The sequence below is a fragment of the Brienomyrus brachyistius genome, chromosome 14, assembly GCF_023856365.1.
Source record: "Brienomyrus brachyistius isolate T26 chromosome 14, BBRACH_0.4, whole genome shotgun sequence".
Taxonomy (NCBI): domain Eukaryota; kingdom Metazoa; phylum Chordata; class Actinopteri; order Osteoglossiformes; family Mormyridae; genus Brienomyrus; species Brienomyrus brachyistius.
This window is the reverse complement of record NC_064546.1, coordinates 1,764,929-1,788,585: the sequence shown is the minus strand read 5'-3', so window position 1 is coordinate 1,788,585 and position 23,657 is coordinate 1,764,929. Positions and strand designations below refer to the sequence as shown.

Here is a 23,657-nt window from a genome sequence, read left to right as displayed (position 1 = left end):
CATACTGCTTAATAAAATATCGCTTGTTTTACATATACATCTGTTCCCAGTGGGTTGGTCAAATTTCCTTCTGTAATCTAGATCGGATATTGAGTTGCACTAGAAGGCTTTCCCCTAGACAAGGCACAGTTTCTTGAGCGGGACATTGCTCTTGAACCTTCGGACTACAGCATATAGCGAAGTGTTTCCGGGTCCTGTGCAGGGTAAAGATGGAGTCTTTAACAGCGCACTGACACTCTGGGAGGTAGTCTGTTTCACGCTTAACTTCAGATGAGTTACACTCAGTGACAAGTTTAACGACGGATCCGACCGAGTGCTGCGTAGCGTCTTAATCTGCTCCGGCGGCGTGGGGTGGGGGGAAGCGCACGCAGGCTCTCGGTTAACTTTATTATCGCCGTGCCGCTGGCAGCCGTAAAATCATATCTAAAGACTGTCGATCGACGAGGAGGGATAAAGGCAATACCAAAAAATAAATATCTCTAAGTTCATTAGGAGCTGCGGCTGTCCTGCCCAGCCGGTGGAGTGTTAATGCCCAGGCGATCGCACGGACATAAACGATAGGAGCGCGAGTCCTGCTTATAATAAACTGCAAAGACAAAGGTCTGACAAATAGGCGCTGCTAGCAGCTAGTCGGGGATTCACCGCCTGCTGCGATCCGCATCTCCGGTCGAAACAAGTTATCGGGAGGTTTTCTGAATTGAATCGGCCGCTTAAGTAAGCAGTTCGGGGAGAGACGCGCGATGTCTTTGGAGGATTACGAGCGGCACTACGGCTCGCTGAACTCCGAGTTCGGCAGCGAGCCGCTGGAGAGCGACGGCAGAGGCGCACCGGCGGCGTACAGCGGAGAGGAGGAGACCCTGCATTACATCCCCATACGGATCCTGGGAAGAGGCGCTTTCGGGGAGGCCACCCTCTACAGACGGAGTGAGGTAGGATGCATTGGCCCATGCAGGGCCTTGCGTATGAGGTCCAGGTTTTGTTAAGGAACTGCAACGAAATGTAATGCATGCATGCTTTTAAAATATTATTTAAACTACACACTTTTGTGCGAATTGAAAGTCTTAGTTACTAAACAGTGTTAACAACTTAATCTACATCTTTTTAATTAGAAAATGAGTCCATCCCAGAGGAGGAATTTCATTTTTGCCCCTGTCGCCTTTAAGTAAACAACCCCCAATAAGTATCCGCAGGGTGTAAACAGCAAGTGGCTCTTTACCTCCCCAGTTCACAGCATAAAGTGTTCGCGTGGAAAGAATTTTCTATGGGACGTCAAAGCCAGTGGCGGAATGCTGAGAAAAAGCAGCGCGCCTGTCATCGATTAGAAACCCTGTAATCAATTCGGATAATGCATTTTGTGAACTCGTTGTTAAAAATTTAATATACTGTTAGGTCAAAATCCGAACCTCAGATATGTCCTTATAAACAGAAGATGGACAAGAGCGAACTTAGAGCGAGACCCAGGACGGAATTATTGCTGTCCAGATGCATTACAGAAATACATTACGCCCCCCCACCCCACCCCATGAAATAAATAATAAATAAGAACGTGTTACTACACAATAGATGGTACAAGTTAAGTAACGCTGCTTTGGTCTGATGTATGTTAAAAAATCGGAGAGATATTCAGGTAGCCGCTGAGGCGGTTTGTCGGATATTCTCCTCATTTCAGTCTTTATGTTGTAGTGAATTATCTGATATATGTATATTGAATGTGTGTGTGTGTGTATGATTGTACAGCATTTAAAATATTCTTTGTGTACAGGGACCTGGACAGATGGATAATTAATGTAGTTATTTATTTAAAATGTGCGCAAGTTATGTGTTATTGGTATCAAGTATAAAATGTTTATAAGGTGTTTTTCATTTCTCTATTAGTATAATTTGGCTGGTTACTTGGGTCTGGTGGTTAATGATAGATAAGGAATGGACTTCATTGTATGGGCTACTGGAGTGCCATTTGGCTATGTTAGTTGGCTCTGGTTGGTTGCCATGGTGATTCCTCTCCACCATGCAGGATAACTCACTGGTGGTGTGGAAGGAGGTAGACCTGAACTGCCTCTCAGACAAGGAGCGCAGGGACGTGATGAACGAGATCAGCATCCTGTCCATTCTGCAGCACAACAACATCATAGCCTACTTTAACCACTTCATGGACAAGAACACCCTGCTCATTGAGCTGGAGTACTGCAATGGTGAGATGGACCCAGGAACCTTATTCCTCACTAGATCTCCTGTTGTAATAAGTGAAGCTGAGAACATTGTTTTGTTTTGCCAGTGGGGAAAACATGGTGGGAAGGTAGATTCCACCTCGTAATCCTTGAATGCAGAGGTACACTGTCAGAAAAAAGATACCGATTTGTACCTTTGCTTGTTACTCAGGCTGTACCCTCAAGGGTCTGCCAGTTGTACCCTATAGCTATATATAGGTAAATGTACCTTTTAGTCTAATTTAAGGTACAGAAATGGACTCTGAGGAACATCCCCAAGGTACATACAACATTAATGTACCACCAATGGTACAAAAATGTTCCTCATAGTACATTTCTGTTCCTTAAATGGTACAATTACCTACAGTTATAGGATACAAATGGCAGATCCATGGCAGACTCACTGACAAGAACATGCAAATTGGTACTCGTTTTTTCTGACAGTGTAGGCAATCCAGAAATCCAGTGAATCCAATCTTATCCAGAAAGGGCCATTGTTTGTGGAGGTTTTCACTGCAACTCCCTAATTAGTTCTCACACCTGGGTTTGAACAGCTGACCTAAAGGGTATCTCAAAAACCTGCGTTCACTCTAGCCCTTTGAGGATAAGATTGCCCACCTCTGTTTTAATGCAACTAGAGCAGTGTTTTCCAACCTGATCCGTAGGGGTCCCCAGAGGTCCACGTTTTTGCTCCTGCCAGGGAGCTGGGAGGAAGCAAAAATGTGGTCTGTCTGGCAGAGAGCTGGGAGGGAGCAAAAATGCGGACTGTCTGGCAGGAAGCTGGGAGGGAGCAAAAATGTGTATTGTCTGGCAGGGAGCTGGGAGGGAGAAAAAAAGCGGACTGTCTGGCAGGGAGCTGGGAGGGAGCAGAAATACGGACTGTTGGGAAACACTAGAGCATTGGAGTTAAATGGTAGCATTCAGAAGCTGCTGTATCATGCTGCTGCTTTTCTGTAAGGAGGAATAACACGATAGGATGAGTCACTTCGCTTCCTGTTGACCTCGTCATCAAGTTAGCCCTCGATTTCCGTCCCGGCTGCCAGGCTCACAGACTTTCCCAACAGTTAGCCTTTGCAGAGTCTTGTGAAATGTTATGTATGATGATTTTTTTTTATTATTTCAGGAGGAAATCTTTATGACAAAATCATCCAGCAAAAAGGACAGCTCTTTACAGAGGAGGTAATGACTCATCTTCTCCCCCCTAACTGACCTGCTATTTTGACTCGCTCTCCTGTCTTATGGTCCCTCAGCAACACTGGATACTCTCTTGTGTTTCACCCTCATGCAGTAGGAACCCAGTCCACATGGTGTTCTGATCTGACTGGCTTTTCAGATGTTAGGTTCTAATGACCGCTCCGGCTCCAGTGCTGCCTCGCGTTTGTTACCGGTCACTAACACAAAGCTCATTCTAGCAGCGCTGTACGTTAACTGGCTCCTTGGTAGCCTGTGATGCATTATCCACCTGACTTCTGTGTGGACAAAAGCATCTGGTAATTAAAAAAAAAAATGTGAAAAGTTACAGAATTCTTGTGCATAATCAGTATCAAGCATGTTCACCCATCTACTGTTAGATTAAATTCTTTCCCAAACACATCCTGTGTTACTTTTATACAAGACTTTGTTGTTAATTTTATCTCAGCGAGCAGGAAATAATTCTGAATCTCTTACTGAGGATTTTTCTATCCTTATGTGCTTGTCCCTCCTCTCTTTTTATGGTGCTTTGCAGGTTGTCATCTGGTATTTGTACCAGATCGCTTCAGCAGTGGCTCACATTCACAAAGCAGGGGTCCTTCACCGGTAAGTTACTCGACCATGTGGTTTATAGTTATGGAGAAAATAGACTAGCTAAGGAAATCTAAATCCGGCCCGAGGGGTTATGTCAAGGGACCTGACGTGCAGCGAGCATGTTGTTTGTTGCAGGGATATTAAGACGTTGAATATTTTCCTCACCAAAACGAACCTGATCAAGCTGGGCGATTATGGTCTTGCCAAAAAGCTGGACTCTCAGTTCTCCATGGCTGAGACGGTGAGTATATAGCGCCTTTTCTGTGTATTTAGGATATTACTGCAGGGTTTGCTGGGGGGAAAGGGCTCTGTGGTCTTAAAACTGCACCCCACTGGTCCACAGAGGTCACATGAGGTCCGCAAAACAATGGTTCCCATGTTTTTCTGGTGAGCGGAAATGGTGGCGCTCCTGAATCAGAAGGTCAGGGCTTTGGCTCGACGTTCTGGTCCTGGGGCAGCGCTGCCTGTTTAGCTGATTCTCCTTCAGGCAGATGAAGGAATCTCGAGTATCTAGATATATCTAGACATAGATGTTTGAGTATCTATTGTCCTTGACCAAGCCGAATTGTCTGCCTGCCCTACTCTAGCTTGTCCTGACAGCTAGACAGCGGAAGCCTTGCCATATATAGCCACATTACAGAGCAAGGTGTCAAATTCTACTGGTTAGTCGATTGCGATCAGTAGTGATTTTAAATGGTTGTTTTTCACAAGTTTCTTCAATATCGTTGGGGGGGGAGGGTTAATTCTCAGTAAATAAATTAGCCCCATCAGGGTTCGTGGTGCCTTGTGGTCATCATCTGTGTTTAAGGCCTCTCATCTTTCCATTGTATTAAACACTGACATTGGCTTGAATTGCTGTGGACACCCTTAAACGTGGCACCTAAACTCGCGTGCACTATTGTGTGGTATACAGCACGTGTAGATGCTTCTGGTATAGGTGGTAATGTTGCTGTGTTCCCTGACCCCAGTGCGTGGGAACGCCATACTACATGTCCCCAGAGTTGTGTCAGGGTGTGAAGTACAACTTCAAGTCTGACATCTGGGCCATGGGCTGTGTCCTCTTCGAGCTGCTCACCCTCACCAGGACCTTCGAGGCCACGGTAGGTGGAAGATCTGCCGGATTTGACCTCCCTCGCATTCACTCTCCTTGTGAATTTGGCCCATGCTAACGGAATCCGTGCCCTCTGCTGTTCCAGAACCCGCTGAACTTATGTGTGAAAATCGTCCAGGGGAACTGGACGAAGGAGGTGAACTCGGATCTGTACTCCCCCGAGCTCATCCAGCTGGTGTACGAGTGTCTGGATCAGGTGGGCGGCCAGGGCTGGGCTCAGGGCTGCTGTGGGCTGGGCGGGTGCAGATTTATTCACTCGGTTCTGCATCTCAGGACCCGGAGAACAGGCCGACCGCTGACCAGATTCTCGACTGGCCCATTATCTCCAGCCGGAAGCAGTGAGTCTGGGGAAAGAGGCGGCCAGTCGTCCACTCAAGGACTGACAAATAATAATGATCTGAGAGAGCTGAGGTCTCGCTTTCGTTTCAGCTAACACTGAAGATTCCTCCTTTCTGCTTTTAGGGAGATCGAGGAGAAGGTGGCACTGCTGAACTCTGCCAACAAGAAGCCCAGGTTTGCCCCTTCGCTTTACGGTCCCCTGAATTTTACTGAACAAGTTTTGTAGCTCATTGCCTGTAAATATGTAAAATACAAGGCAAACACACCTGCATCAATAAGGTCTGATCAGTTCCGTATACCAAAAAAGCTAACATTTAGCAGCGTTTATTTTGACACTTCTCCCCAAAGTGAGTGATGGATTTTGTTTAAGGTTGAGCACGGTGACCGAGAGTCCGGTGGCCGTGGTGACCACACGATCCCGGGAGGTGTATTTCTGGGGTGGGGGGAAGTTCACCCCCCAGAAGCTGGACGCTTTCAAGGGGGGGAGCAGCGCCCAGCAGGTGTGCGCGGGGGAGACCCACTTTGCCGTGGTTACCGTGGAGAAGGAGCTGTACACATGGGCAGTGAGTACCAGAGCTCTGTTAACTGTGCGTGTGGGGGGGGGGGGGGGGGGGCTAAGCTAATGGGAATTTCAGAAACAGAAGCATCTTTTTATAATATCAGCGCAGTGCCAATCCGGTCCTCGCGGGCCTACAGAAAGACCGCGTTTGGAGCAAAAACATGGAGTGACTGTGGGTCCCTGAGCACCAGGGCGGGAAATACTGGGTTAGAGGGATTAACAGCTGCCATGCTGCAAGTTGTAATACCAATGAGATAAACTGTGTGATCAAAGCCCACATCTCCAGCACCAGTGAATGCTGGAGTATTTCATGTCTCTAGGGCAGGGTTAATTACAGATAAACCATAAAACCTGGTACTAAAAATAGTGAGGTGATAGCATAGTTCTCTGGTCGCCTCACAGGGTGACCGGGGGGTGGTTTAGGCCTTTGTTAATCTGTGGGAGGGAGGTTAGGGGTTAAGAACAGCTTTGGGGTGAGGAATAGGGTGGCTGTTTCTCGGTTATGTGGCAGTAAATTGGTCCTTTCTGACGTTAGCCTCTCTCATGGGCAGAGTGTGCAGGGCGGAGCCAAGATGGTGGGCCAGCTGGGTCACGGTGACCAGGCCTCGTACCGGCAGCCGCGGCGTGTGGAGAGGCTCCAGGGCAAGGCCATCCGTCAGGTGGCGTGTGGGGCGGATTTTACTGCCTGTGTCACCGGTAATCTGGGATTCCCTTGCGGAATTTTATGCTCTCTCAGGTGTCCACCTGCTATTCAAGGACCAATGAGGTTCAACTCAATAGAATAAAACAAAGGTTGTACCTTTGAATATGTACGTCTCCCTAAATTATGTCCAAAAGTACAATTGGGTACAGAGATAATAAAAAGAAATCATAGGTGAGCTCTCTCTATAGCCTAAGATATCCTAATAGCTAGTGATGGCCAAATGAAGCTTCATGAACCATGTGCTATAATTTCTGACCCCACTAAATGGTGCTCTCTGTTCATAAAAGGGCTCAAAGCATGCCCCAAAGCAAGCCAAGAGCGCCACCTAGTGGAGTTAAAAAAACATACAAAAAATGGTTCACGAAGCTTCATTTGGCCATCATTAATAGCACACTGTTGACCGTGGTTAAATATTCTCTACCAGGCAAACATTGGTTTTGAGCTAGCGTGTATCACCCCTTGTTCGCTGTGACCTCTGACCCCAGATGAGGACCAGATGTACATGTTCGGCTCCAACTACTACGGCTGCATCGGCGTGAGCGGCATGGCCGGTGTGGAGGTCTTGGAACCTGTGCTGCTGAATTTCTTCCTGGAGCGCCCGGTCAGGCAGGTGTCCTGTGGTGACAACCACGTGGTGGTTCTGACACAGGACTGTGAAGTGTTCTCCTGGGGCTGCGGCGAGCACGGTACACCCCCCCCCACACACACACACACACACACACAATCCACCTGCGTGTGTCCCCTTTTTCTGCCTTTGCCGGTGTTCTGTTGATTTTGTCCTACCTTGTCGAGTTGTCCTACCGTAATGCATTTACTGATAGATCTATCGATCGGTGCTACCCTACCAAATAATGCTGCCGCCATTTTTTTGGGCTGAAACTGAAAGCGGATAGTTCCAAATATAATAAATGAGTACCTGTTTAAAAAAATGAATTAATGTAATGTAAGTAGGAATTGTGACTGGAATACCTTATCAGATTGTATTACCCACTTTGAAACTGCAAGTCTCAATAGACAGAAATGCTTTAGAGCATCCTACTTTTATTTAATACACGGGTAGCCTCGATAAGCTAGAATACTTTATAAGGATGTCTTTTCATAAATTTGTGTGCAATACTGACACAGCCTACAGAACTCGGGTAATTCAACATTCTGCATTCAAAACATTGATAGTAAATCAACGTGATACTGATGGTATAGTGTGATAAATATAGTTAATAAAGTATTAAAAATGTATGAATGTTGAAATGTTAGAACACCAGCAGCTGACCATCTTAATTCAGGCTGCGGGAGTCCTGTTAGCAAGCAGAACTGACCCTGGTAGATTCTGATTGGCTAGCTGGCACTTAGTGGTCATGTCCTATTGGCTACTTTTAGCTAACAGTTTCTCATCCCTGAAATCAGGACTAAGAAATCCTCTCATCTCCGTCCTTTAAAGGTCGTTTGGGGCTGGACTCAGAGGATGACTTTTCCATGCCCGTGCAGGTTTGTCTCTTGTATTTTCCTTAAACATATGAAATTGTTGTTTGCATTCAAAGGGAGAGTATAATATATATATATTTAATTTAATTTTGTATATTTATTTATTTATTTATTTATTTGTTTTTTTTTTTTTTTTAACGACCGGGTGCGCTCCTTAAAACTTTACTGAGTAGCCTTTGGGTTTTAGAGTACATAATGTGCCGTGGTACCTGTGCAAGGATGGCTTTTAGTGAGTTTGCCCCACCCGCCTAAAGCTGTAGCAGGGCCCTTGGGGGGGGTGGGCATTGGGGGAGGTTCTGTGTTGTCACGTGGCATGGCCGTGTGCAGGTGGACGTGCCCAAGGGGGCCAACATCACGTCCGTGCACTGCGGCGTCGACGGCACCTTCTTCCTCACCGAGCCTGGCAAGGTGCTGGCCTGCGGGAACAACGAGGTCAACAAGCTGGGTCTGAACCAGGGCATTTCCGGCATCATGAACCACTCTGGAGAGGTACCCAACCGACACCCGGGCAGGAAATACTGGGTTAGAGGGATTAACAGCTGCCATGCTGCAAGTTATAATACTAATGAGATGCGCTGTGTGATCAAAGCCCACATCTCCAGTGAATGCTGGGGTATTTCGTGGCTCTAGGGCAGGGTTAATTACAGTATTCCTAGGCACGTAATGCTGTGCCAACTGCTTGAGCCAAAATTTGGGGGGGGGGGGGGGGGGGGTGTCATTTTTGATTTTTCTTCCCCTTTTCAGTGGGATGCTGAATCCAGAGCCCTCGAGTCCTCGGACTGTTTAGAGTGTCCTGTGTTGTGTATCCGGAACAATAACAACCGGATTGTTCTGGGGGATTCCAGCGTGGAGGGCTGTCCTTTTAAGGGTGTCCCAAGCTGGGTGCTTTTCTGATTTATTATCTGGTCCCAGGTTCCAGTCTCTGCTCTACATTTCTATTGCCCAACAGAAGACAAATAGGACCTGGTCGCTGGGCAAGGTGACTGGTCCTCTGTTTTGGCCTGGTGGGGGGGGGTGTGGCCATCTGTTCCTGTAGTGGTGCTGGGAAGGGAGGTGCATTTGGCAACTCGGTGGCAATTATTATCTACACATCTGTTGTCAAAAGGCATCCAACCCCATTTCAGTGTCTGGCTTGGAGACTGAAGGGAGGGTGATGATAAGGGTTAGACTTAGGTTTAGGCTTAGTTTTAGGCTTAGGCTTAGGGCTAGAGAACTGCGTATGGCAGTGATGACCAAATGATGCTTCATGACCCATTTGCTGTATTTTGACCCCACTAGATGGGGCTGGCTGTCCATAAAAGGGCTCAAAGCATGCCTCAAAGCAAACCAAGAGCGCCATCTACTGGGGTAAAGAAATACAAAAAATGGTTCATGAAGCTTTGTTTGGCCGTCACTATAATGTAAGGTCCCCCATGACCACCCAGTGTGTGATTTCACATTGAGTGCTCAGGGCCACTTTTTCCCCTGTTGGATTATCTGTTTTGCCAGTTCTACTCCTACTCTGCCCTCCCCACACCAGGTGTATCAAGGAGTCCCCTACACCACCTCTCTCACCTTGGTCAAGCAGCTGGCCCGCTTCAAGATCCGTTCCATTGCCCCTGGAAAGACCCACACAGCTGCCATTGACGGTGAGGCAGCTCCCCCCAAAGTAAATTAGTGGCCAAATTTGAATGGATGTGAATGCCACTGAACATTTTAAATTCTTTCGGTTTAGTTTCTTGGGTCACAGACAGTGAAATAAGTTTAAACGACATAATGAATTTGACAGATGTTCGACGCGCTTGTAATTCGTTTAACACTTTCGTTTGGTTTGAGAAGCATGTCAGCTGATTGGTTCTTCCGTCTGTCTGCAGAACGTGGGCGGCTGCTGACTTTCGGCTGCAATAAGTACGGCCAGCTGGGCGTGCGGGACTTCAAGAAGCACACGGGGGTTAACCTGCTCCTGGGCCCCTTCGGGGGCAAGGTGATCACCAAGGTGTCCTGTGGAGATGGCTTCACCATTGCTGCTACGGAGGGTGAGGGGACAGCGCACACTGCTGGCGGGGCTGGGGGGGGGGGATGATCTGTACTTAATGCACTCTTGAAGGAAGGTTAGTCTTGCTAAGGATATGAGACAAGCTGTTGTACCTTTGATGTGGTATTCACCCTGTTTTTTTGTCATTATAATGCCGAGTTGTGAAATGGATCTCTGCGAGATCCTTTGGATGAGATCATTGGCCGTGTGATTATCCAGAGTGATGAACCCCCTTGACGTTCATCCCCATCCCATCTTAGCAATTAGTGCTCAGCTCAAGTATTGATTTTTGACTTGGCGACATCTGATTCCTGCCCATCTCAGACAACCAGATCTTTGCCTGGGGCAACGCAGGCAACGGCCGTCTGGGGATGCCTGCCGACAAGGGCTTCGGCTCCGAGGTGTGCCCCGCCCTTCCCCGGCCAATATTTGGGTCCCTGCACCACGTTCCTGACCTGTCCTGTCGGGGCTGGCACACCATCCTCATTGTGGGTAAGTGTGTCATTCCCACCCTCCGCCGGTCTGGTCACAGGATAAGCACAGATGGATTAACAAGCCTTTCCCTTTGTCCCACACCATCTGGCTCTTCACAGAAAAGGTCCTCAATTCAAAAACCATCCGCTCAAACAGCAGCGGCCTCTCGATCGGCAGTGGTGAGTCAGACCGGCTGCGTGACTCGTGCTGTTTCTTTGGTCAGTTTGTATGTTTCTGCCGTTTGATGCCCTTCCTATGTCTGTGTGACCGGTGTGCCTGCATGGGAACTGACACTCCCATCTGCTGGGCTCTCAGGCCTGGGGCAGGGCTCTACCTCCACCATGGACCTGGACATAGAGCAGGGTTTCGAGACGGGGCTGCGTGATGGGGGCTCCGGAGGCACCGTGGAGGCCGACATGGAGGAGCGTGGACTAGAGATTCCCATGATGTCTGTGGAGAACAATGACAGCTCATGTCCCTTCTGGCTGCGAAAGGTCAGCTGGATTTCATATTGTGTCGGATCGGGGTTTAAGTGGTCTTTATTTGTCTCTCTGTTGCCTCGTTTCCACCAACTTGTGCTGGGCTGGTTCTCGTTTGGTGCCTTTTGAGAACCATCTTGCGTTTCTACCGGTTTCAAAAAAGAACAGAACCGAAATTCATACATATATAGGTGGAACTGAAAGTAATGTGAAGGTTAATCTGTATTTCGTTTTTTACATTTATTTTGCCTAATCGAAACAAAAGTTTCCGGAGTTTAACTCGTTGCGCTCTGTCTCCATTGCCTGTATCCGCTTTTGTCTCCGAAAAGGCTCCCCATCTGTGTGTGAGTGAGTTTATTCTCGCTCGTCGTTTTACCGCTGTCCTTTTAAGCATCACGCAATAAGAGTCTGCACATAACTGAACTTTGCAGTCCGCTAAGCTTGTGATTTCTTCACAACTCAAACGCCATATTTTATTTATTCAATCTGACATATTTATACCTTATTAAATCTTGTCCAGCAAATCGATCTTTTGTTTTTCTCAGAATAAAAAAAAAAAAAAACGATGTAACCTTATTCCACTAAGAAGGTGGCAAGTTGTTTCACTGCCAGCACCGGCGTCATTAGACAAACTGTATCGGTTATGGGTTATAGCCCGTCCCAGTTTCACTGACATTACAGTTCCACGTTCTGAGCCCAGCCATTTTTCTCTGACCCCGGACTGGGGGAAAAGTCTGGCACCGTGTTGTTGGAAATGGGGCTTGTGTGTCTGTATCCTCATACTGTGCCACCCCCCCCCCCCCCCAGGAGCTGCAGGAAGCAGAGTTCATTCCCATGCCAAATGACTCCCAGGGCTCCCTACCCAATCAGCTGCCCTCCTCCTTCTTGGAGAGCACCACCCTGCCCTACGATGAGCTCCAGAAGATGACGGCAGCAGCAGCCGTGGGGCTCTCGGTAAGCCCCCCCCACCCATCCCCCCCCCCCCCCCCCCCCAGCCGCCCACCCCAAACTGAGGTTACCTGACAGCCAGATCGCCTCAACTCCAGTGAACAGATGAGGGAACCAAGATGTTTTTTGGCAGAATATTCCTGCCACTGCCTGCTTTAATCTAATATGAACCATTACGGTATCATCTTCCAAGGATCAGTTGCTAATCGATGATCCCATCCACTGTGGATTTCTCTCACTGCTGATATGAAGGTGGTCTTCTTGTCCCCCCTCCCCCTGCAGATGGCCCATGTGGGCTGTGACAAGGTGAATGGGGTGCAGGATGCTGGTGCCTGTAAGAAAAGCAGTGGGCAGCAGGGGGCAGTGTCAGGCAGTGCCTGCTGTTCAGCAAGCGCTGAGGTGGCACAGGTAAGGCCTGTCAGTGAGGGCAGCACATATCTGTGTGACATTAGGTCTCAAAACCTCATTTGCTCCATTTCCCCTGTAATAAAAGTACGTTTTGCTTCACTGTCCCTTCTGCAGCTGAGAGAGGTAGTAGCTCACCAGGAGGCCACGATTCAGTTGTTGCAGAAACAGGTGAGTTATCATTTTTCCTGCGGCCATCCAGCAACTGTCACCTCAGACCTAGGCGCTGACGGTCATGGTGTTCCTGTGCATCTCCCGTGCAGTTCAGCGATCAGCTGAAGGAGAACGAGAAGCTCTGGAAAGCCATTGAGGTCCTGAACATCCGGGGAGTGAATTTCACTGGCAGCACTGGCGCCGGCAGCAACAGCAGCATCAGCGGCCATCAGCCTGGGGGGGATCAGGGTGTGGGCGGGGCTCAGGGGTCTGGTCCTTGAGTAAGGACCCCATGCCGGTTTTGGCCGACGAAGGCCGAGTGACCCTGATCCTGTCCAATAGGATCCTTTTGTGACGGGCTTTCCGGGAGGGGATCTTGAATGAGAGTGATTGGTGGAGCTGTCTTGTGAAATGTGGGCCTAGTGCATGCCAGGAGGTGAAAAAAAGAACGAGCAAGGGATTTGAAACGTTAGTTACACCCCCCCCCCCCCACCAACACCATGACCAGCCAAGCCACTTGAGGTTGTCAAAAGTCAGTCACCCCATTCAATGGTGAGTTTGTCTCATTCCTTAACTAGTCATAATCTTCGGTTTCTGTGTGCTGGCGTCGTATATGAGTGCATAGGAGCTTATGGGCTTGAGTGTGAACCGTCAGTCTGTTTTTACGGTGTCTCGTTTTAAGCTCAACTGATGATTTCTCTCAGTTTTTCTTTCTGAACAGGATGTAATGTTGGCGGGATTCAACGTTAAGCATCTTTTTTACGGTCAAAATGTTAAGGTTGGAGGTCAGGAACGAGGCTTTGCTGGCCTTTTGTGTTCCTCTGTTTTGCTCTTGACGTGCAGTTAAAATGGTCGCCTGGTCCATGAGGATCTTGCACGCTCTGCATGTGCTTTCGGGCGCTCGGAACCAGCGGTATTCATATTTTGAACCAAAGATGGACATGTCTTTGCTGTTAATTCGTGTTCTGTTTTTTATTATTATTATTATTATTATTATTATTATTATTATCATTCATAGCTGCCTTGTACACGTAGCTCACAGGCATAACATGGCCGAATTTCTGTGCTGTTATTTTGAAATGTGAACGAAATACACAGCAAAATTGCTCTATCTGTTCACACTGGACCTGGTACCATATTCACTCCTCACGGTGTACAACTGTGCATTAAATATTTAAGGAAAAACACATTTGTCATGTCATGAACGAGGCCACTGAAAATAGTGGGATCACCACAGGCATTCATTTAATATTAAGGGCCTTTTGGAAAGAATGAAATACTTATGTTATTCCCAAATGTGTTTAATATGCTACATATAAACTATTCACGTGTTAAGGTTAACGTAATGGCCTCTGTCTGCGAGAATTGAGTATTCTGTGCTGCATATTCCTAATGGATATTGTGTCGACTTTTGAAAATGTTTATGCAAATGTATGAGCGATTTACTGTATGTACACTAAAACGTGTCTAACACATTGCGTATATTTTGTAAGACTTGTGAAATGATGGGCAAATTGGTAGTCCCATACTTACACGTGCGAAGCACAATCAAACTACTGATTCATGGTTTATTTTTATATTTTACTCTTCGCCGTTGCCTTTTTAGCGAGTGCCGACGTTTACCAGTGCATTGATGGCGATGTGTGGTGCCTTTTTAGCGGTCTAAAGTACGGCTCGTTTTCACTGATGGAACACTTTCGCACAGGCCGGAATATTCTATGGACTTGCTTGTCTTTTGGTGATTTCGGGGCTCTTGTTTTGATAGTAGGTGATAAGCTAAGACTTGTGTTTTGCTTGAAGTCGACAAGATTCTGAATTTCATTTTCCTAAATGTGGTACATATTAATTAAAGCACGTGCCTTTTAATAAACTGTTTACCTTTTCATTTTTGGTTTAATACTATGTCAGTGTTTTTATTCCTTTATTCATTTAATTCACTGTGGATTTGTATTCTCTCCCTGCATGCCATTTGATCACGGTTCATACTTGTATGCTTTGTCACTAATATGACTTGCAGCAGGTTGGTAGCGTTCACCTACTTTTTTGTTACAGTGTGACGGGAAACATCAGATTTTGTGCCTTAACTCCTTTTTTTTTACTGCTTTTTACAGTGAGTATTTAGCAGTAATTTATAACAAATGTGTGCCTATTTGTATTTATCTCTACCAGAATGCAATATTAATACGGAGTTGGGTTAACAGTTCTGCATGGTGGAAGACCAGTACAGCTTTCATCTTTATTTTAAAGGTGCCTTTGCAGTGCACTCCTCCTTACGTTATGCCTCATGTAAATAAAGTTTTTTTTTTTTGTCAATGGCTTGTGTTTTTATTGGCACATATTCAAAATGGAACATATTAAAAAGTGTATCAAATAATATCCAATGCCTTTTGTTTTCAGGATATGCAGATGTGGTCCGGATGCTTACGTGGTGAAATCCTTCCCGTGTGTGTGTGTGTGTGTGTGTGTGTGTGTGTGTGTGTGTGTGTGTGTGTGTGTGTGTGTGTGTGTGTGTGTGTGTGTGTGTGTGTGTGTGTGTGTGTGTGTGTGTGTGTGTGTGTGTGTGTGTGTGTGTGTGCTTGTAAACAAACTGATGAAGTGACTTATTCGGCTTTCCTTAGGAGAAAAAGAAGTGGAGCTCCTCAGAAAATGTTAATGTCTACAGTCCAGAATAAAAGTAACGTGGAAATAATCATATAAAACACACAGATGGCATCAAAATTGACAGTGAAGTAAAGCGTCGTCTCATTTCAGTACTGGTGTTTCGTCTGCCCCGTTGTTAGAGGCGGCGTGGTGGGGGTGGGGGGCGGCTCTTGATGTGCTGACACTTGGGAATGTGTCTTTCGGCTGGGCCCGGGGCGAAGCGGCGATCACAGTGAGGACAGGCCACATAGTCGGGGTTGATGCTGGCCGGCAGCTTTGGCCGCAAGGCCCCGTTTGCTGGCAGGAGGCCCTGACGGATGTTCCTGATGAAAATCTCATGCTTCTGCCTCCAGTTGCTCTTTTTTGGCTGGCAAACACAGGCAAAAAACAAAGCAGACAATTACAGCAGAATCTGGAATTCTGGTCCTCAAAAATATTGTCTGTGGAGCAACTAAGAAAGATCAGATCTGCTGTATCGGATTTAATCAATTCAAACAGGGCTGTCTTACCTCCGGTGTCTTGCTTCTTGTGTTGGTTTTCATGAACTCTTCCAGGTCTGTTCCTTTGGCCCTGTACTTGGAGGAATCAAAGACCTTTCGCTTAGAATGGTGCACCTTCTCGCATGCCTTCAGGTGGCGCTCCAGGCGCTCAGCAGCAAAGCTCCTGTGGCAGTGCTTGCAGGGCAGGAGCTGGGGCCCCTCCCCCAGGCTTGGCTGCTCCAGCTGCTCCGTATGGTGCATGGATCTCGCATGAGGAATCATGACTCTTTCTGAAGGTGGGCTCCCATTACTGCTGCTCAGGCATGTTCTCTGAAGGACCTTCTGGCTCCTCTCCCGGTCATTTCTTTGTATCCTCACCTGGTCCCTCTCCCAGTCCCGGTCTTTGAGCCTTTCCCACTCTGCCTCCCTTATCTTCTCTCTTCTTTCTCTTTCTCTGCATTCCCACTTTCCCTCCTTTATTTTCCCCCTTTCTTTCACCATCATCCTTTCCCACTGCCCCCCCATATTCCTTGTTCTCCATTCTCCTTCCCTCACCTTATCCCTACCCTCTTGCCATTCTCTCTCTCCCTCTTTCATTTTCTCCCTCTCTTTGTCTCTGTCCTTCACCCTCACGCCTTGCCCTCCCCCTTCCCACCCATCTTCTATCCCCCTCTCCTTCAGTGCCTCCCTCTTCCTGTCCCACTCTCCCCAGTTTGGTCTCCCTGGCTCTCTGTCTTTTACAGTCTGCTTCCATTCCCTCTCTTGCTGTCTTTCTTTCGTCCTCCTCTCACTCACCATTTCTGCCTCCTTTAGCCTTGCCTTCCTTTCCCGCTCTGCACCCCTGTTCTCACTTCTTTCAAATTCTTGATTCCAACTTTCTTTTCTCTCCATGTCATCCATCCTTCTCTCTCTCTCCATCATGCCATCTCTCCTATCCCAGTCAACTTCACCAACTGTACCACTCTGTCTCCTCTCAATTTCCTCTGTCCATTTAATCTTTTCCAACTCCGCTCCTCGTCTCCCCCACCTTTCCCTCTCCCCTGTAGAAGCCACCCTCTCCTGTTGGATCCTCCGAAGCTTGCCTTCAGTCCTCCTCAGTTTCTCTTTCAGGGCAATCTCCCTCCTGCGTATGTCTTCAGCCAACCATGGTTGGTCCTCCTCTTCCTCCTTGGCCTGCCTCCATTGCTTACTTTGTGCTCCCTGAGGTGTGTTACCCTTGGACCATGTCGAGGCCTCTGCGGCGGGCCGGTCTAATGGAAACTGCCTCCAGGAATATGGCTTTAAATATCTCTCATCAGATGTCTCTGCGTAAGGTAAAGATGGAAGAGGGGGAGGCACTCTTGGTATGTCCAAAGGTTTCAAAGACTTTGCATCATTATTAGTCCTAGACATGTTCCAACTGTAAGATCTCTTATGGTAAACCGGTTTCAGCGAAAAGGCCCCTTCTACATCAGTAGTTTTCTTTGCGCTATCACCATAGTAATGTTTCTTATAATAGACACCGTCATATCTAGTTTTTGCAGAATTACTCTTTTGTTGTGATGAATAGTTCTTGTGGGAAATGTTCTGCATTACTTTGTCTAATGCAGGCGGCTGCTTCTGCTCATATATAGTCATCATTTTCTTCTCCTTTTCTTCAGCTTGGTTCTGAAGGAAATTCAACTGTGAAAGCTGTATTCTGGAATACCACTGGTCTCTCCCCTCATGGATCACTGTTGGAAGCTTCAAGACTGATTGTGGACTTGGTGCCATTTGTAAAGTCATGCTTCATGGGCAGACCTGGTTAAAAACATACATAAAATTTTGGTGATGGTTGTTTAATGTATGGTCTGACTGTTAACTCCATTGAATAACATGGTTTACAACTTGACAACCATTCATCCATCCATTTTCTGCCACTAATCTGGGGTCGGGTCGCAGGCGCATCAATCTAAGCAGGGATACCCAGACCTGTCTAACACCAGCCACCTTCTCCAACTCCACCAGGGGAAGGCGTTCCCAGGCCAGTCGAGAGATGTAATCTCTCCAGCGTGTCTTGAATGTGCCCCTGTTGGACATACCCGAAGCACCTCCCAAGGGAGCCGTCCTGGAGCCATCCTACCTAGATGCCAGAACCACCTTAACTAGCTCCTTTCGATACGGAGGAGCAACAGATCTACTTTGAGCCCCTCCCAAGTGTCTGAGCTCCTCACCCTGTCTCTAAGACTGAGCCCAAACACCCTGTTGAGGAAACTCATTTCTGCCACTTGTATCAGTGATCTCATTTTTTTTTTATCATTACCCAGAGCTCATGATCATGGGTGAGAGTAGGAATGTCAATCAACAGGTAAATTGAAAGCTTTGATTTACAACTCTGTTCCATCTTTACCATTACAGTATGATACAGCGTCCTTACTGCCGAAGTTGCACCAATACGTCTGTTGAGCTCCTGTTCCCTTCTTCCCCCACTCATGAATATGACCCTGAGATACTTGAACTCCTCTGCTTGAGGCAGCGATCCACCCTTTTCCCTTCGAGAACCATAGTCTCGGACTTGGACATGCTTATCTTCAGCCCGGCCACCTCGCACTCAGCTGCAAACTGTCCCAGTGCATGCCACAAGTCACAGCCCCGCGATGTCAGGAGGACCACAACATCCGCAAAAAAAATAAAATAAATGTGATCCTGAAACCCCCAAACCAGACCCCCTCCACCCCTTGGCTACACCTAGAAATTCCATCCATCCATTTTCTGAAACCACTGGGAACAATGGGCACAGGCAGGAACCTACTCTGGCCAGTCGCCAACACACTGCAGGGTGCACACACTCACACAACTACAGGGCCAGTTTAGACTCACCAATCAACCTATGTTAAATGCTGTTGGACTGTGGGAGGAAACTGGAGCCCCTGGTGAAAATGGGGAGAGTGTGTGAATTCCACACAGAAAGGACCTGGGACCAAACCCATAAAGGTTATGAACAGAACTGATTACAAAAGGCAGCCCATACGGAGTCCAACACACACCAGGAAAGAGTTTGGCTTACTGCTGGCACTGTGATCAAAACTCTCGCTCTGTTTGTATAAGGATCTAATGGCCCGCAACAGTGGACCCTGTATCCCATACTCCCGCAGCAGCCCTCACAGGACCCCCCCCCCCCCCCCGAGGGACACGGTCATATGCCTTTTCCATATGTCCACAAAGCACATGTAGACTGGTGGGGCAAACTCCCATTAGCCCTCCAGTAACTTGACAACCGCTTCCAATGCTTTTAAAAGGTTGTTTAGGGGGAAAAAATCTTAAGAAAATGAGACAAGAAACTATAGCTTAACTGCACAGAATATTGCATATTCGAAATATATACTCACCAGTAACCTTCATCAGTGTCCGGCAGATGCAGTTTTCGTTTCTCTTTTATAATGTCGTAATTTCGTGATTTTGATTTCCAGCTACAAAAATGTGTGCACGACAGTGTTTCTCCGGCCTGGGTCCCTCGTAAAACTGGACTACAACAATTTATAGCATAATCGGATTCATTATATTACTATATGGATAATGAGCGAAGTGTATCGGTAAAATGATAATCATTTTGATGCATTAATTCTTGCGGTTTAATGATTTAGTAGTTATAAAGTAGTATTGTCTTTTATGTGTGTTTTATTATATAAAGAGTAGAAAACATAAAATTAAACCGAATGCTACCTATGCTCATAATCAGTATGGCTCAAAGTCCGTATATCCATTTGTTGGTGTCCGTTGCTTAGAAACCACTCGCATCCCTTGTATCCCTAATTGTTTTTATGAGGTAGACTAATTTTAATGCTGTGATTGGTTCTAGCAAAACACGTGGATGGCTTTCTTTACCCCGGATGTGCGAGCTGTGTAACCCGGCAAACATAGATACGGCATCTAATATACCAAATTTGCAAAGGTCATACGTAAGTATTTTCGTGACTTCTGATGCATAAACAGTTCACGTTGGAATGCTTTTAGCTAATTAGTCACTTGCTATGAGAACACACTATAAAACCTTGCAGGTTGTCTTATTGGTTCTAAACAATCCAAAGGTACCTTTGGGGCGAATTTAACAATTTTAGCCCGCTGAATAAGGGATATCGGTTTCATACTTAGCAAACATTTAGCGATGTCCCTTATTTAGCTGCATTACCACAGTGTGTTATAATAAAGATTTATGTCTGTCGTGTGTTTTCTTTTAGAGGTCTGTGATGTCTGATCAAGAAGATCTGATATCAGTGGATTATGAAATATTTGGTAGAGTTCAGGGCGTGTTTTTCCGAAAATACACCCAGGTAATGATCATTTTACGAAGTTATATATTTTGGCAATAAAATTCTCTGTATTTATATTGTAATGAAGCAGTCGTACATGTCTGATAATACTGTCCTGTATATGTTTGTAACGACTGTGTGTGTGTGTGTGCGCGCGCGCATGTGTGTACAGCATGCATGCATGCGTGTGTATATGTGTGGTTTTTAAAGCATTGCGCCCTGTTTATAATACTTGCTTATTTCTAAAATGTTGCGCATACGTAATGTCATTGAAATATACCGTCACGTGCCTGCGTACTCTTCCAGGCAGAGGGGACGAACCTGGGCTTGGTTGGCTGGGTGCAAAACACGAAATCCGGGACAGTGCAGGGACAGCTTCAGGGCCCGAGTATGAAGGTGAAACAGATGCAGGAGTGGCTGAAGACCACCGGCAGTCCCAAGTCTCAGATAACCAAGGCCGAGTTTAAGAACGAAAGGAAAATCGATTCATTGGAGCACACGAATTTCAAAATTGTTCGTACTTGAACATAACTTGATGCAAGTTTTCAGAATACTTATTTTTAAAGCTTAAAAACACTTAAAATCCTTTTTTTTTTATTTGCTAGTTGTGTAGCTGCTTGTATGAAGAACAATTTGTGTGGTAAATGTGTGTGCTTAACTTATTGTGTACGGCAGAACAAGTACTTTAAAATGAAATTAATACTTATGTAAAAAGATGACATGGACTATGTGTGTATATATTGGTATATCTTTTTGTGTAATGTAAATATGGTCGTCTTACGGAACAGTATGTGGAGCAATAAAAAAGCCTCAAAGTCCTGACGGTGTTTGAATTATTAGGTTATATATACTTATACACTTAGTTTCCATATATACTTCATCAGAGGAAAACAAACGTATTTGATTATCTAAAGTATGAGGATGTATTTTAAGTAAAATACACCTTTTATTAATTTTCCAACTGTTTAGAATGGACAACACAACGAAAATCAAACTGCTTTTAAGATCGAGGCCTCCGTACCGGTAGGGAGCAGTAGACGGAAATGATGAACCTGCGCACTACATGTAAACATTAAACGGAGTAACACTGGACTGCCGACACTAGCGAGTAGCAGTAGGATCGAGGTAAATGAGCGTACAGAAGAGATTATGTACGGCCAGTAAAGCCATGGGCTTATATTAGGAAGTGTCATTACGGCAGTTACCGTATGCTTTATTTTTTTAAAAAGAGTATAACATAAATATTGAGCGCAGTGTCATCTTGTACGATATCATTTAAAATTACGGTTAAATGCCGTTATCTCTGTTGAATACCTGTTATCTCAGTGTATGGTTATCTGGCCGATGCGGACAACTAAAGTTAACCAGCCTGACCACAAAAAAAATACACTTTTTACGTAAATTTCTAACAACTTACTAAAGCATTCATATATTTTATAATTTGCCAATTAGCTAGCTAAGCAAGAAGTGATTTTGGGTGAACTGACGTTCGAGTAACCGAGTTAGTTCGCCGCATTTCGAAAATATCTATGTTACATAAAATGAACTGTCAGAGAAGTAAATTTCTGAAATAATGATTAAGTGCTTGTCAGAAGACGTCCAAGCAAAGCTTCGCTCTGGAATTGCGATAGTATCATTGCAGCAATGTGTGGAAGAACTCGTTTTAAACAGTGTAGATGCCGGCTCGACATGCATTGCTGTCAGGATGGACATGGAGGCTTGCAAAGTTCAGGTCATAGACAACGGCTCTGGGATGGAGAGGGATGACATGGAAAGAGTGGGAAGCAGGTACTACACAAGTAAATGCACATCATTGGAAGACCTGGAAAATCTCTCCTTCTATGGTTTCAGAGGGGAGGCAGTTGCTAGCATTGCCTCTCTTGCTACACTGGTGGAGATTTCCTCAAGGACAAAACTGTCAGTGAAAACATTTGTCAAGGTCTTCAAAGAGAGCAAGGGCTTGGATGTATTTGAGGCTGGCACTACTCGACCATCATCTGGAACAACAGTGGTGATATGTAACTTTTTTCACAACATGCCTGTAAGAAGAAAAAGGATAGACCCTGTGCTTGAGTGTGACCGCATCAAACGGAGGGTGGAAGCCATCTCCTTAATGCATCCATCTATCTCCTTCACCCTAAAAAATGACTGTACCGGAGCCATGGTGGTGCAGCTCTCCAAGGCCAGAAGCACCTACCACAGATTCATACAAATTCATGGCCTGGGGAAAGCTCAGAAGCTGGGGGAGGTAAGCTTCTCTCATGGCCAGTTTGAACTTAATGGATACATTGACTGTGAGGGTCACTACAACAGCAGCCTGCAGTACTTATTTGTCAATAGCAGACTTGTCCTGAAAACAAACATTCATAAACTGCTGAATTCACTCCTGAAGGGGGTCTGTGGTGCCAGCAGGCTGAATGGAGTCCCTGGTGTGTCGTCTGTCTTGGGGAGCCCAAAGCAAAAAGGGAGGCAAGAGCTGCATGCCATATATGTGATTAACATTAAATGCCCTTATTCAGGGTATGACGTATGCCTTGACCCAGCCAAGACCCTAATTGAATTTAAAGACTGGGAGAGTGTGCTGTTCTGTGTGGAAGAAGGGGTCAAAAAGTTTCTGACCAGAGAGAATCTGGATACAGAACTTTCACCTGAGGACACCCAGGATTATGTTGTTGGGAACAGTATGAATCAACTTCTGGCCAGCCTAGATAGGACAGTGGACAGTGTGGGAAGGACTCCTACTGCGGTAACTTGCTTTCCAAGAACGTGCTATGAAGGGAAAACACTTGAATCTAAAGCTGTGTACAGGAGACCGGCACACAATATTAATGGGACAGACCAAGTCAAGCAATCAGAGCAGGTGACTGATAGTTTGAATAAAAATACCAGTAACACTGATGCTTCAGGAGGTATGGAATTAGAAAGTGAACTTCCCATGAGTACAACCAGTGCAATTCATGTACAAAAGGACAGCTGGAAAGACCAGTGCAGCACATTAATCACAACTGACAGACCACTGCTTGAGCTTTCAGGGGATAAGGAACGATATCATAGTCCTCAGATAGCAGGAAGATCAGGCAGCCCTTATTCAGGAGCTGATCAACTAGTGTGCAGTTCAAGTACTGAAAGGGTAAAACAGTGTGAAAGTCAAATATTTGAAACTGAAAGAAATGAGAAGATAGTGTACATCACAGAGCAGGAACCTTCTGACTTTTGTAAAGCATCCAGTGAAACCTCATCTGAAAACACTGGTGACAAGGCAAATGATCCTTGCTGGAATAAGTTGCAGCTGGGCTCATCAGGATTTATCACACATGTAATACCTCAAACACATACTAAAGAGGTACCAGTAGAACATGCAGGATTTAGTAAGTTTTGTCCACCTGGACCAATTTCAGCTCAAGATCTTTTCCCTCAGTGCCCTGCTGAAGATCATGAGTTTACCTCGGTAATGCAGCCTTTACGACACAGTGATGCTCTGACATGCCATGCCATTAAGCAGCAGAGCAGGGGGTCAGCATTTGAAGTTCATGAAAACGTCTCTCTGGCAACAAAGAGGAAGTTATTTTTAGGGGATTCCAGGCATTTAGGTATCAGTGACAGTGGATTTA

At 46.1% G+C, this 23,657-nt stretch overlaps 3 protein-coding genes across 3 annotated transcripts; 2 read left to right on the top strand and 1 right to left on the bottom strand.

Moving 5' to 3' along the window:
* The first annotated feature begins 142 nt into the window (after positions 1-142).
* Positions 143-14,972, top strand: LOC125706996 (serine/threonine-protein kinase Nek9). Its single transcript, XM_048973841.1, has 23 exons — positions 143-929; positions 2,015-2,192; positions 3,331-3,386; positions 3,934-4,004; positions 4,128-4,233; positions 4,961-5,092; positions 5,189-5,299; positions 5,377-5,441; positions 5,566-5,616; positions 5,813-6,005; positions 6,553-6,697; positions 7,190-7,390; positions 8,143-8,189; positions 8,514-8,675; positions 9,706-9,814; positions 10,040-10,201; positions 10,525-10,692; positions 10,794-10,853; positions 10,990-11,168; positions 11,961-12,107; positions 12,384-12,509; positions 12,624-12,677; positions 12,770-14,972. Exons 1-23 carry the CDS (start codon positions 741-743, stop codon positions 12,938-12,940), a joined length of 2,883 nt encoding a protein of 960 aa, XP_048829798.1. The 5' UTR covers positions 143-740; the 3' UTR covers positions 12,941-14,972.
* A 129-nt stretch (positions 14,973-15,101) lies between these two features.
* zc2hc1c (zinc finger, C2HC-type containing 1C) lies at positions 15,102-19,522 on the bottom strand. Its single transcript, XM_048973842.1, has 3 exons — positions 19,126-19,522; positions 15,809-17,557; positions 15,102-15,666 (listed from the first exon to the last, which is right to left on the bottom strand). Exons 2-3 carry the CDS (start codon positions 17,540-17,542, stop codon positions 15,436-15,438), a joined length of 1,965 nt encoding a protein of 654 aa, XP_048829799.1. The 5' UTR covers positions 17,543-17,557; positions 19,126-19,522; the 3' UTR covers positions 15,102-15,435.
* On the top strand, positions 19,298-20,865 carry acyp1 (acylphosphatase 1, erythrocyte (common) type). Its single transcript, XM_048973845.1, has 4 exons — positions 19,298-19,329; positions 19,596-19,695; positions 19,975-20,067; positions 20,353-20,865. Exons 1-4 carry the CDS (start codon positions 19,313-19,315, stop codon positions 20,569-20,571), a joined length of 429 nt encoding a protein of 142 aa, XP_048829802.1. The 5' UTR covers positions 19,298-19,312; the 3' UTR covers positions 20,572-20,865.
* The last annotated feature ends 2,792 nt before the right edge of the window (positions 20,866-23,657 follow it).